The sequence below is a fragment of the Brienomyrus brachyistius genome, chromosome 10, assembly GCF_023856365.1.
Source record: "Brienomyrus brachyistius isolate T26 chromosome 10, BBRACH_0.4, whole genome shotgun sequence".
NCBI classification, from domain to species: Eukaryota; Metazoa; Chordata; class Actinopteri; order Osteoglossiformes; family Mormyridae; genus Brienomyrus; species Brienomyrus brachyistius.
The window spans coordinates 18,642,451-18,656,928 of NC_064542.1; the positions used below are offsets into that span (position 1 = coordinate 18,642,451).

Consider the following 14,478-nt stretch of genomic DNA (forward strand, 5'->3'; position numbering starts at 1 on the left):
AGCATAAAGGGCACATATCCACCATGTTTACAGCTTAGCCGACTGTGAGAACAGCATACGCTTATGTGTAGGAATTCATCTTCGAACTCCCACATTATCCCAAGCGCAAGAGTTTATTTCTCAAACATTCCACATAAAAATCAAAGAGATCAGTCTGTGCTACTGGAATTATGCATATTTTGGCCAAACACTTGCCCTCCTAAAATGAAAGTTATGTTCGTGGACTAAGGCATGGTTCTTCAATCAATCTGCTACCACACTGCATTCACATAAAACAGTAACTGGAAACACGTGTACTGCAAATCAATGCATTCAATACAAATTTCAATTCAATTCAATTCATCTTATACAGCATCTTTCACAACAGAGTTGCCACAAGGCACATTTTTATAGGAATGATGCATCCCTACATCACTTGTACACAGTAATTTAAAATAAGGGAAAGAAAGAAAGAAAAAATAATTCTGTGTGAATGAATCAATTCCTTTCTTTCATTTGAGTCACCTGCTCCTTTTCTTTCACATATATTTCAGCAGAGTGACCATATGTGCTGTATACTGTAGTTCTGGGCTTTTCTCTTTTAACAAAGGACTGAGTGTGTAAGCTGTCGTAAGGCTAAGACTACTTTGAATAATTGATTATATGTAGTATTAGAGAAGTTGGATCCATCTATAATTTCTTCTCAGGGTGTTTTCTTGTGGGTTCTGACCCAGTATAAGCTTCACTGTGATGCTGTCTAGACCGTAGTACTATGTTCCATCACTAGGGGTGGTATAGATTCATTTTATTGCCATTTTCAGTCATTCAGAGACAAGCCGGGGCTGTCAACCACTAGACATAATAGCTGGCCAATGATTTTATTTTAACTGCATATGTGATTGTTTTGATCCAGCTTGACCTAAATCAGACGAGTTATAAAGAAAACGTAAGTTAAAGTGGGCAGGATTTCAGGAGTGGCAAAGCCAATATAATAAAGTAACCTCGATGTTGTGCTGCATCTAAGCGTTTTCTAACTTACAGTGAAAGCAAAAGTATTATACATCTATTTATATCTACCTATCTGAATCCAAAATCGCAAAAGCAAATCAAAGTCAAATGGCAGTCACCCCCTACAGATCTCACAAAACAGGTGAGATACACGGCCCACAATACAAGCAGCTGGAGTGTGGCCAGAGAACTGGAAATGGAAGGGTGTGCCAAACACCGGTTTGTCACTCTTTTCCTTGTCTGTATCACCTTTGCTCCTCTACTCACCATGCGAGATGGAACACTGCATCAGTAACAAGGTTCGACCAATTACCAGTGTCAGCGTTTTATTTTCACCATCACCGATATTTAATGTCCCGCCCATAACAATCTTTGATCAGTTAATGTTACATGAGTAATATCCAATCAACGCTGAAGCCTTGCTGTCACTCACACCACACGCACAGGAGCGCAGCGCGAAGCTCCAAGAAGGGGAGGAAGGGAGAGAGGAGATTCAACTGAGGATGGAAAGTAAAGCAGTGGTTCCCTAAATTAAAACGTTACAGCCCTACACACTGGAGTTGCTAAATGATTTAAGCTGCATTCCAGCTAGAATTTAAAAATGGCCTCCCTCCTACTTGAAAAAAGACACTTACAAGCAATTCCTGTGATATCAGTCAACAGGGCCGAATCCACAGAAGCAAGCACCAATGGGAAATAAGAGGTGTCACAATTACTTGATTAAACTCGATTACTCATTTTTAAAAAGGCATCGACTGAAATTTGCCTTCTCTATTATTTGGCAATATGGTGGAGGACGGGGGGGCCAGCCCATCACAGCCGAAAGCTATCATTAAAAGAGAATGAAAATGCAGTCATCTTTCAGTATCGCAAAGCAAAACTTAAACATCACCCCAGCAGGACTGAAATGGAACTACATCTTCAAAAACAATATTCGGGTTTGATGGAGCCATAAATATGTCCAGACAGTATGAAGCAATTAAAATGGTAGATCTCAACCCAGCTGCCGCAGTCCTTGCAATGTGAGAATTGCATAACATACATTGTCAATATTAATATTGCACATCACACAGGGCTAGAGGGGTTTGTGGCCTCTGTGATCCTAGCTATCTTGTTGGGGACAATTGACCCAGGTAGGGTTTCCCAAGGCAAAGTGGTTGTTGGTGAGTGGTCAGACTAAGTGCGATTCACATAGAGCCCAAAGGAAATTACATAAAGGAGCAAGTTACCCTGTCCGGAATGGGGAAACCGGGGTCCTACCCTGGAGCCAGTCCTTTGCGGGGGGGGGGTCTTTCCATGGGACCCAGTCGGGCAAAGCTAGAAGGAATTACATGGTACACCTGCAGGAGGGGGCAGTTGAAGGCAGGGGCCTCGGCAGACCGATTATCAGTTACAGTTCTGTTACAGTTAGTGTGGGAGATATAGTCGGGCTCTACTCAACGTATGGCACGGGCTCTGGACCCAAACTCCTGGAGAGAGGCTGGACACCACTTCACTCTAATGGTCTGCTTTGTGAGAAGTCAATGGCAGGTGTGGGTCTACTCATAGCCCCCCGATTCAACGTCAGTATGTTGGAGCTGGTGCCTGTCACAATGGCAGCCTCTGAACAAGGTGGTGGACGCCAGTGGTAAAGTAAGTAAGTAAGTAAATGTCAGAGTCGGTGCTGTCTTTTGTGTCCCTTTCTGTTTTGGCCAGCAGGCAACGCTGCTCATCTGTCTCCCCCCTCCCTTGTGTCCCCCCCTCCCTTCAGCCTTAGTATCTCCTCCCTGCTGCACAGCTCAGTGGGATGAGTGTGGGGCGCAGTCACTGTAGCCCTTTGGTCACTGTCTTTGAGGTTGTTTGTCTGTTCCCCTGTGGTTTTCTGTTTAGTTTCCTAGTGTTTAATACTTAGTCTATTTACCTATTTTGGCCATTTTTTGCTGTTTTTTGCTGTCCCGCACCTTTTGTGATTGGTGAATTGAGTTATTGGTTCCCACCTGTCACGTCTCATTATTTTTGCTTGCTCTCTTTCTGTTTCTTGGTAACTCATTGTGTTTGTGCCACTTTGTATTGTAGCTTGCTGTGGTTCCTGGTCCTGGTCCTGTGTTGCCCAGTATCCCTATGGTGTTGCTTTATGGTTTCTTTGAGTTTTTTCTTTATTTTTCCTGTGTATTTTATCTCCACACTGTCCTTTTATTTTGTGGGTTTTCCCTAGTTGTGTTTAGTTTCTGTAATAATCCCTTGTGTCTTGGAGACGTTTAGAGGATCATCATCTTTTCCCTGTATGTGCAATGCCATGCCGTGTCAGTTAATATTCTTAGATAGACACAATGCAGACTAATCTTTTGAGATACTGATAATGGATCTTAAGTACGTGATAAATTTAATAAAAAGGAATATTTTCAAAAGCACAAACCTTCTCCACAGCATGTCACAGAGGAAAAGTATGAGGCAGCTGCAGATAAACTTTCTCGGTAACGTGAGAGAAAACCTGTCATTGAATTGTGCATATTGTAACACCACCCCTCATATTTGCTTCCAAAAACAAACACAGGAGAATGCAGCTCGGGTCCACCTTCTGCGTAGCATGCTATAGTGAGGAATCTGTAGATAAAGCCATGTACAGTTAACAAACAACAACCAAAAAACTTGCAGGATTACATGGCTGTCTGCCACTGAACCGTACACATCAACATAACATTGCCCTGTACAGTATAGAAGCTTACCTTCCACCTTCCTAAGCCGGCAATACAGGAACACCCTGTCATATCCATAGCTGCCTGGGCTGTGACTAACACCCATGCTGAGTGGCAGGCAGATGACTTGACTTCACATTGGCTTTCCATTAGCTTAAAGGAATATGAATTCACTCTCTTTGTGTAGGAGTTCATGGATGACCTTTCCACTGTATAGATACTGTTACGCTTCCATATGTATTGACAGTGTGGAGATGAAAAACTATGTCTACTGAGAGTACAAAATAATCAAAAGAGTCACCATACAGTAGGTGACCTCAGGCCGCCATTGTGTCTAATCCACCCACTGTGTTATGGACCTTAGATGAGGTAATGTTGTCCCGTTCCCGCTTCTTATTGCTTCTGTGAAACTCTTGTTGTTCCAGTTAATTTGATTAACTGTCCAAGTAGCTGACTGGAAGTTCTAATACAAAGGCAGAAAAACCAAACTCTTGAAAGTGGGTCTGGCAAAATGAAGTGAATAATATGTTACACTACATATTTTTGACTTCAATCCAAATCACTACACTGCTTGTTATGAAGATATCATTCAGCGCCACTAAACAGTTTTTTACGCCAGAGGAAAGCAAACACATATAGTTCCAGTGACTTTAATACTGATTCGAAGTACCAAAAGCTCAGTGCCTGGTGCATTGGAAAAGCACCCTATGGCACCCCTAGCCACACCCACAAACCTAACCTAGCTGTCTCAAGAGCTTCTCTGTAAAAAGAAGCTTGTGTCTCAGAAGAACTAGGGCTCCCCATCAACCGATCAGCCCTCAGACTGAACACCAAGGTAAAAACTTTTGTCAAAAATTTGACTTCTTTTAGCACTAGGATGTGATCTGTTCTCCCAGGAAGATCTGGTCCCCTGAACTTCCTGGTATCGCAGTCTTGTTTGTCGTACTGATTAAAAGCAAAATAATTCACTCACAAGTAGCTAATATTATAAGGATTGTTTATTAAAGGAATGAAAAGACAAAGTTAGAAAGGAATTGAGAAATTCTGATAGGGGGAGACACAGTCCTAACAAATCAACTCCAGTCTACCCTTCTACTTGACAGATCATGTCCATTGTATGATACCAAACTCTCATTTGGTTACATTAACTTGTACAATGCTTTAAGCACGCAGAAATGACAAAACCTGTCAACACAAAATGTCCACCTGGAGAGATTTTACATGTACAAAGTGCATGCTTACAGTCACCTTCTTATTCAAATACAATTCTCCATTGTCTTTCTCAGACTAACAGCCCCCATTTAGTCAAAATCAAGACATAACAATTGTTGTAGAATAAAAATAGGATAAGGATCTTTTTAGAAAAGATAAGGATAATTTTAGAAAATGTTGCTAAGATGTTAACACGGATCCTTCACATGCATCTGTAATCGGAGCCCAAGAAAATCCAGCTTAAGTCCCAATTAAAGTGAATTATAGTTAATCGCAAAGTCTGATAAATGAATATTATAAAATACAATATTCCATAATGTAAAATGGACTTCTATTTTGTCTCTCTGTTCCAGATTGGAACGCAAAGTACTCATTGACCTTCAGTTTGTTGTGTTTTCTTTCCTTTCCACATATTTGTTAAACTCAAAGCCCGATCCGGGTCACATGATTCTGTTTGCCATCACAAATAGAGAAATCTGAGCAATCACCCTTTTATATGTTTTACTTGGTCAAAAATTTACATCTGCTTTCAAAGAAGAAGAGTGCAGAGTGAATTATCAAGCACATTAAATGTCACTAATGTTGTCACACATACTCTTTTTAATGCACTGTATTCTGCTGCCACCTAAACTATGCCCTACAGAGAGAGTCATTCACGCCTCCAAGATGAACGTCATGATAACGATGCACTTTGTAGCTTTGTCTGTCTCGGTCTCAGTCACTTCACCGCTTTGCACTTATTATCTCCATTACAAAATCTAAGGGAGACTATGCAGAGGTGACGGAACTTGTTAGAAACCAGTTTGAGTTACTTACTCCTATTACTTAGCCATTATTATTGCTCTTGAGTTCCACTCACATGGTTTAAAACATAACTAAGTCTAAGGCATTGAAATGTTCATTAAATTAACCTAATCCAGGCAATACCATATAATGACAGTTGTTGTAATAGGTACACAAAGAAATGTTTTACGGTTTGATTCTTTGTAATTTAATGTAGGGTTTCTTATAGTGACAACTGTATTTTTAAAACCAACTGAAAACTACTCCTTAGCCCAATTTTACAGAATGGAAACCACGCCGCTTTAATACATTTATTAGCACTTGGAGGACTGAGTTAAACATAAACAGTATGGTTTATCGAGACTTGGCTCAGAACACCTAACATGTTCTCCTTCCCATTCTAGATCCACATTTTGCAATATACAAATAAGGTTATTAATGATTGGTTAGGAGAGTCATGGTCACGAGACAATGAAGAGATGACTTATGTAATAGTTCTGTTGTAGACGATTGCAGATTGTCGGGCCTTTATCTCTCGAGATACCTGGCACCAGGAGCAGGGGTAGCAGAATGAGGCATGCAGACAGTCATTGCAGATGGTGCCCTGTGACAGTGAAAAGGCCAAAACCATTGGGCATCATGGGATATGCTGTCCCTACCACAGAAGGAGCTGAAGCTAGAGTGTTTTCTCATAGCAGTATGAAAGGCTTCTTCGTGGATGTTTTACATACTGTCCTTTACAAAGGTAAGGTTAGAGCTCACTGGTAACATTTATATTTATTTACATGTATTTCTTTAGCAGATGCTTTTGTCCAAAGCAAGTGAGGCATAGAGTAAATTCCATGACCCAACTAGGCATAGAAGCAACTAGGCCGAACTTCCAATCAATGACTAGCAGCAAAGTAAAAGTTGCTAAAATGTTGCATTGGGATACAACATCTCCATAGCAAGAATCTAATGAGTCAACTACGCTTCAAGTAACTAGCCTGACAGTATAACAGTAGTGCAGAACCCATAGTGGTGATACTGGAAGAGATGGATTTTGAGGTATTTCCTATAGAAACTTGACTGTTTCATTTCACAAACAAAGATGCATATTGCTTTAATAAGAAGTATCGACTTTTAGAACTTGCTCAGAAAAGCAGCGCTGTGTCCTACCTGGATGCCATAGGTCCGACGTACAGAGACCCTGACAGCAAGGGAGATGGCTGGAATACATGCACCATAACCAAAAGCAGCAAATTCCAGAAGGGGGAGACAGGTACACTCGCCGTGATCCTTAGATACCTTACAGGCATAGCATGGCAGAAACCAGAAACCACAGCAGCCTGAATCGTGGCCAAAAGGAAAAAAAAAAAAAGAAACACAAGCAAGGAATTAGCAGTTGCATAACTACAGGCATGTAGATATGCATAAAAATACCAGATAAACAGAACAATTCATATGCACACACTAAACACACAATTGTGTAAGAAGTAAGAAGTTCCTGAATTTGGTCTCACCTTACTAACTTGCTATTTGGCCAGTGCACATGTGGCCCTGTCATACATACACGGGCAGGTTTGTCCTTTCTGGGGTCACTATCCCTACTCAGGTGTTTCAAAAACTAAACAAGTAGCTAGCGAGTAGAGTTGGAAGATCGTAGCTAGCTCACTAGTTAGCAGCATCTCCCAGATAAATAATGCATTTATTTCATATTTAGTGTAGATCCTGTTGGCAAATGCATGGTTTAAATGCTTAGCGTTCGTAGCACAGGCAGAATGAAAGGAATACATTAAAATTCATTTGTTTTGGTCACATGTTGGATACTTAGGTCCGGAATAATTTTGCCACTGTGACTATGCATAACACTGGAAATATTCCTGAAGGGATGCAGGGAAATATGTTTCCTCAGAAAGACTCTATAGAGACTTCTCTTATTTCCAGAGAGTCTGCTGGCTGAATGAAATCTCCAAGCTAGCTGTGGCCCAGACAGAGGGCTCAGCATAGAGAGGCAGATACAGATGCACAAACTCACAGTCTGCCATGTCATCAAAGCAATCGCAGATGCCTGTGCTCCACTGGCTCGATTGTGCCATGATCATCGTGGGGCCGGGCTGCTGTATTACTATGTTGGTTGTCATGCTGATGTAGGACCTACAAAAAAAAGAATCAAGGGTGTTTTAATGCATGTGCTTATATCCATACTCATCCTATAAGAACATAAGAAATTTACAAAGGAGAGGAGGCCATTCGGCCCATAAAGCTTGTTTGGGGAGAACTTAACTAATAGCTCAGAGTTGTTCAAATCTTGTCTAACTCTGATTTAAAAAAACCTAGGATTTTAGCTTGCGCTACACTAGCAGAAAGACTATTCCAAACTCCAACTACATGCTGTGTAAAGAAGTGCTTCCTAAAATTCATTTTAAAATGTTCTCCCGCTAATTTCCACTTATGGCCACGAGTTCTACTATTTAAAATAATATTGAAATCCAGATCAGCATCCAGACCTGTTAGAATCTTTCATACCTGGATCATGTCCCCCCTTAGTCTCCTTTGTTGGAGGCTAAACAGATTCAGCTCAGCTAACCTCTCCTCATAAGACATTCCTCTAAGACCAGGAATCATTCTCGTAGCCCTACATTACACCCTTTCCAAGGCAGCAATGTCCTTCTTAAGGTATGGTAACCAAACCTGCACACAATATTCTAGGTGGGGTCTTACCAAGGAATATAATATAATCGTAGCATCACCTCCCTTGACTTAAACCCCACACACCTATGAATATTACAATGATACAATCCCTATATATCCTTTGTTTTAAGGTTATGAATGTGTACCAAATTGACAAACATCGAATATCTATGCGGATGCAAATGTGATCATTCGTAACATACACTAAATATAAATGAACATGGAATTTGTGATCATTTTTGTGGTGGTTTTGAGGTTTTTTTCTAAGGCCCTTAAACTGTATAATAGTCGATAAATAAAACTAAACTATGAAAAATATATAGATCCCTCAACACTCCTCACATGACTAGAGAATCACTGGCTTATCATATGGATTCACCCAAATTGTAGAACAGAATTAAAACAGAAAGTTACTGTGGAAATGCCCATTCTGTCATTAACTTGTCAACAGTAGACAGATCCTCAAATTACACAACCCAAACTTCAAAATGAAGAAAGGAAGCTTATGTTGAAGCTAGCAGAGGAAATAGCCTGCACACATTGTACAGTTACACCCGGGACTATTGTGTCCCCTTACCTGCGTCTCGCCTGGCAGAAGACACCTATCCGTGTGGGTCCTGTACTGACCCCTGGAATAGCAGCAGACCTGCTTTTAAGCTTTCATAATAAAAGAATGCAGCAACCTTTGATGTTATCATGACGCCATTTACCAAGTCATCCGACTTGTTTGACCTGAAAATTTAGAAAACACTCATCAAGTTTTTTCAAAGTCGACAACTCCCTGGTTCAAAGATGCTTTTGGATAGTTCCCCTCTGCAAACACACTAATAGGGTCTAGAACAACAGTCTAGGACAGAGGTCGGCAACCTTTTTAAAGCCATTTTCTTCAAAATTTTTGGGCCAAGATTTACAAAGAGCCACAATGGGTAAATAAGGGGGATTGAGATATGATTTTTTAATGTGATTTATATATATATATATATATATATATATATATATATATATATATTTATATATTCCACAAAAATAAAAAGTACGTACAGTACAAAAACTATTACACAAAAACTATTTTGGAGGGGGGGGGCATCTCAGGTTTAAATCACTCGAACACGTAACAGCACAAAGGTGACTAACAGTAGAAGACTGATTAGTTCTGTAGCAATAGTCTTCACCCTCATCCCTCCTTTCGTTTGGCTCGTTTATTAGGAATACCAATAAACGTTGAAGCGTACATCCAATCTCAGGTGCTGAAGAAAACTCTGGAAAGCATACCATTTAACCAGAGATGTAATCTTGTTTTAGCAAATGACTTTGAGGAAGATGTAAATTATGCAATTAAGTCGTAACAGAAGTATGTGATGGACTGCCTCATTCACATATAGCTAAAGAAATACCTAAACGAAAAATAGTAATATTAATCCATAAATAAATGAGTTATCTTTACAAAAGTATTATCATAATATGTTAAGACATAAAAATGTGAATTCATCTATCATTATGAAAAGAACCACAACCATGTGGTAAAAGAGCACTTTTTATAAAAAGTTATAAAAAAAAGTTACAATGCAGACTAATCTTTTGAGATACTGACAACAGATCTTAAGAACAAAATAAATTTAATTAAAAGACTGTTTTCAAAAACATCATTTTTCTGCACAGTGTCACATCCTGCCTTCCATGTCAGCCTGACCCTCCTATCATCTCCCTGGCGTTGCCCTAATAACCCACACTTGGCGATCGTTTATCTTACCTCTTGTTCCTGTCCACAAGTTAATAACTTCCAGCTGCCTCTTGTTTGCTTGTTGGTTTTGCATTTAAGTGCTTCCCAGTCTTGTGTTCCCCAGTCATTGAAGTCATAATGCTGTGTTGTCCATGCCCTGCCCTTTCTCCAGTTCCCCTCTTGGACCCAGGATCCTGTTTGTTTTGAGTTTTGTTCTGTTTTAATAAAACCATTATTAATCATTTATTATGCCTTCTCCTGCTTCCTTTGTCCTGCCAGTTGTAACAGAATGACTGATCTGCGAAAGAAAGTCCACACACTTCCTATTGACTTTTCTCTCATGTTCCAGGTCTCTGCTGGTTTGCTGTCTTCTGTGTCTAGCCACCTATCTCAATCCAGATCTCTAGTCAGCAACCCTCATTGGTTCATTGACAATCCTCTGATCAATCTGCTCAGTGATAGTGACCTTGGAGAATCCGAAGGGGAGGAGGATCCCAGAAAGTCCAAGGGCATGTGGATTGCTCCTCCTGTGTGGATGACGCATTAGGCTTCCCACTGTAATGAGGATGACTTACTCATACTACTTCTTTGAGCGCCTGGTGTCTCCGAGATTAGTTAGCTCGACAACACTCCACAACATAACCCAAGAGAGACTGAGAGTCAGATCATCGTGAATACTGTAGATTTTTTGTGTGTTTTTATTAAGCAGTTGTTCTAACAACAATTCTAGGTCATGCTTGACCATGGGAAATGATTGTAGTCATATTCAATGAATTTAAAATCGGAAAAACTAGACAAAATGGACAACAGGGAGTGAAGCCCCGGGAAAACCCTATTGGTCGGAATCCCCGGTGGGCGTGGCTGAGATGGCAATGGGGATTCTCCAGCGTGATCCATGACATTCTCACATATTTAATGTTCTCTAGGGTAGCTTTTATTGTTACTGATGTTCAGTGTTATGTAGCAATACTTAGAAAACCGCCTTGTTCATAGCAATTATAAGGAAACACTTGTTTGGCTCATTGAGCTTTCGTTGGTTTTTATTCAGTGTTTTAAAGTGCAATATGATGTTTGATTCTACTTGTAGGTGCTGTCAGTTTTTAAAACAGTACAAGCTTTTCTTAGAGTGAAAATTTCTGTTTACTGCCATGCTCAGTCATCCACAGTTTTCATTAACGGTTACATTTCATGATTATTCATATTGTTGTGTAATGCTTATTAGATGCAAAAGTGCATCCTGGAATGGACTGTCGTTATGGTAACGGACACTTTACCACCACACTCAAACAAAACGGAAATGTCAGGGTAGTGTTCAGAAAAACGGTCCTCTGCTGAGAGTTTTTTCTCCTCACTTGAAAAGGGGTTCTGTGCCAAAGCAAGAGAACTCTCGTCACTGAAGAGCCAATGTCCTTCTGGTGCTGGTCTGCTGCCTGGTGGGCATGGGGCAGTAACCTCTCTCCAATTTTCTTAGGACTGCCCCCATCTGCCAAACTGTTTGGAATTCAAACGACGTGGACTGATATGCACAGAACAAGCCGGAAACAACATCAGACAGCTGGGAACATTCAGGGTAGTACACGTGGGTAATGAGGGGGCGTGGCACACACGAGGATCGGACGAGCTGGGCGTATGTGTATATTTGGTCATTTAGTGAAAAATGAAAAGATTACATTTAAAAAAAACCTTTTTTGACTTTTTAATCCATGTATCGTTTGGTCTTTGAATTTTCCGTTTCAAAACCAAATCGACAAAACAAAAAAGTGGTGTTTTTGGTTGTTCTCTTTTAAAATCAAAACAGGAAAAAACAAAAAACAGGAAAAGAAAAAAATCTGTGTATTGTTCATTCTTAGAATTTTCTGCTTCAATAACAAATCGGAGAAACAGATGCCTTTTTTGGTTTTTCTTTTTTAAAATCAAACCAGCACATCACATGACGTGTCATATGACTTGGTCACCTGACCTAAACTCAATAAAAATGGTTTTGGAGGAATTTGACCAGAGACTGAAGGCAAAGCGGCGATGAGTGCTCATAATATATGTGGGACCTCCTTCGGGACAGTAGGAAAAGCATCCCAGGAGACCATCCATCCATCCATTTTCCAAACCGCTTATCCTATTGGGTCGCAGGGGTTCCAGAGCCTATCCTGGAATCAATGGGCATGAGGCAGGGAACAACCCAGGATGGGGGGCCAGCCCATCACAGGGCACACTCACACACCATGCACTCACACATGCACACCTACGGGCAATTTAGCAAGTCCAATTAGCCTCAGCATGTCTTTGGACTGTGGGGGAAACCGGAGTACCCAGAGGAAACCCCACGACGACATGGGGAGAACATGCAAACTCCACACACATGTGACCCAGGCGGAGACTTGAACCCAGGTCCCAGAGGTGTGAGGTAACAGTCCTAACCACTGCACCACCATGCCACCCCTTCCCAAGAGACCACCTCATGGAAATGGGATAGAGGAGAATACAGGGTCAGCCAGTCAATGGCTCAATGGCCCAATGGTGTGATCACTCTGCAGAACACAGGATTTGAACCAGCAACATTCTGATTCCCAAATCACAAGGCTGCCCCAGTCCCAACAAATTATTATTTTTTTTTAATACTTTCTTTTCAGTGCATAAGCCATATCCCTGCTGAAAAAAACCAACATAGATCAGCATGATTTCCATGCTGGTATTTGCTGACAAGTGCTGGTTTTGTGCAGGTGTAGCTGGTAGACCAGCATCGCTGTGCTATGTGGTTTTTTTCAGTATGGATATGTTATTTTATACGTCTTTATAAATATCCTAAAATGTAGGGAATGGTACAAATAAACCTTTCTATGGGTAGATGCTTCCAAACTTTTTGCTGGCACTATATGTTATAATATAATATTAAAATAATGTTTTATATTACATAATATGTTATATTGTCTGGCATAACTGATTTTACAGTTTTCCCATTTGATTTAAAAACAGAAAAACAATTAAATCAGAAAGTCTGTTTTTATTCCAGTTTTTCCTTTTTCCCATTCTGATTTCAGAACAGAAAAATCCAGGAAACGGCAGTTTTTTTTTTTTTTTTTTTTTTTCCAATTTGTTTTTGAAATTGAAAATTCAAAAAATGAACACTCCACAATTTTTTTCATTTTTTTACTTTTTCTAGTTTGGTTCTTCATTTTCAAGTTCACAATATGTAATGCCGGGGACACTGAGACATCGCGTGAGCAGCGAAAAACAAGGACACTTGCTTGTCGCAGTACAACACGTTCTTTATTCTAATTCTGAAGAAGACAATAACAGGCACTCAACAAACGACAAAATCAATTACCCTGAGTGGAAACACGAGGTGGTCAGATGCCGACCTGTAAGGTGCACGCACAGTGGGAAGTTACACGTGAGGATCGGACAGGGTACACACAAGACACGGGCAAACACCTGTGCGACAATAGGGAAAGATAACCGTAAACAACAACCATATAACAAGGGCTATTTACAAGACACAAGGCTGTAATATATACACGAGCGCTCGCTACCTCGCTAAGCTGCATCGCTGGACTTAGTATTCTAATACTGGTGGTGCGGCGAGATCAATTGATCACATCCTCGTGGGCAGACACTGGAGTCTACTGCAGAACTGCAAGGTCTACAAAGGTGCCCAGTTTGTGAATTCTGACCACAGACTTGTTGTTGCTACTCTGAAGATTCAGCTTAGATCCATTCCGCTACCACGTACCAGGAGAATGAGGCTGTGACTTTGCCAGACTCCAAGATCAAGCTGGTTCTGATGAGTTTGCAGGAACTTATTTAGTGTGAGGGACTTACAGACTTGGGTGTGACTGCTGACCCTAATGTGATGTGGGAGACCTTCTGTGAAAAGGCCCTGAAGGCTGCAGAGGGCTGTGCTGGTGTTGCCAGTGGTCCCAGAAGTAGGTATTTCATCTCACAGGCCTCGATATCATTGAGAGTAGTCACAGTGCACGACTTGTTGGCAACTCCAGTCTGTACCGGGAACTGAGGAAGACAGCTGTAAGGGTTCTGAGGACAGATAAGGAGGTGTTTGTTAGATGAATTTGTGAGCAAGGGACACACCATCTGTGGTCTAGTAAACCATGACTTACAGAGGAATCAAAGCATTATGCACATCTGAATCTATTCCTCGGAGACTTGCAGTCAGGGTAGGTGATGGGACTGTCCTTACAGATGACACATCCAGTTGCCCTGTGGGACATTCGGGATTCCCATGAAGTTACTGGACGTCATGGCTGGCCTGTACACTAGGATTGTGAGTGTTGTGCAGAGTGTCTGCATTCTTCCCAGTTGATTCTGGGGTTTGCCAGGGGTGTGTATTTGCTTGAATTCTGTTCATTGCTTGTATGTACTGGGTGTTGGGCAGGGTTGTGGGGTCCAGCAGTTGTGGGGTGTCCATTGATGAAG

General features: G+C 40.9%; 1 protein-coding gene across 1 annotated transcript; it reads right to left on the reverse strand.

The window, feature by feature from the left end:
* Window positions 1–4,642: 4,642 nt before the first annotated feature.
* Window positions 4,643–9,025, reverse strand: LOC125750201 (cornifelin homolog B-like). Its single transcript, XM_049027646.1, has 4 exons — window positions 8,908–9,025; window positions 7,675–7,793; window positions 6,816–6,985; window positions 4,643–6,261 (listed from the first exon to the last, which is right to left on the reverse strand). The coding sequence occupies exons 2-4, from the start codon at window positions 7,778–7,780 to the stop codon at window positions 6,142–6,144; spliced, it is 396 nt and encodes a 131-aa protein (XP_048883603.1). The 5' UTR covers window positions 7,781–7,793; window positions 8,908–9,025; the 3' UTR covers window positions 4,643–6,141.
* Window positions 9,026–14,478: the final 5,453 nt, after the last annotated feature.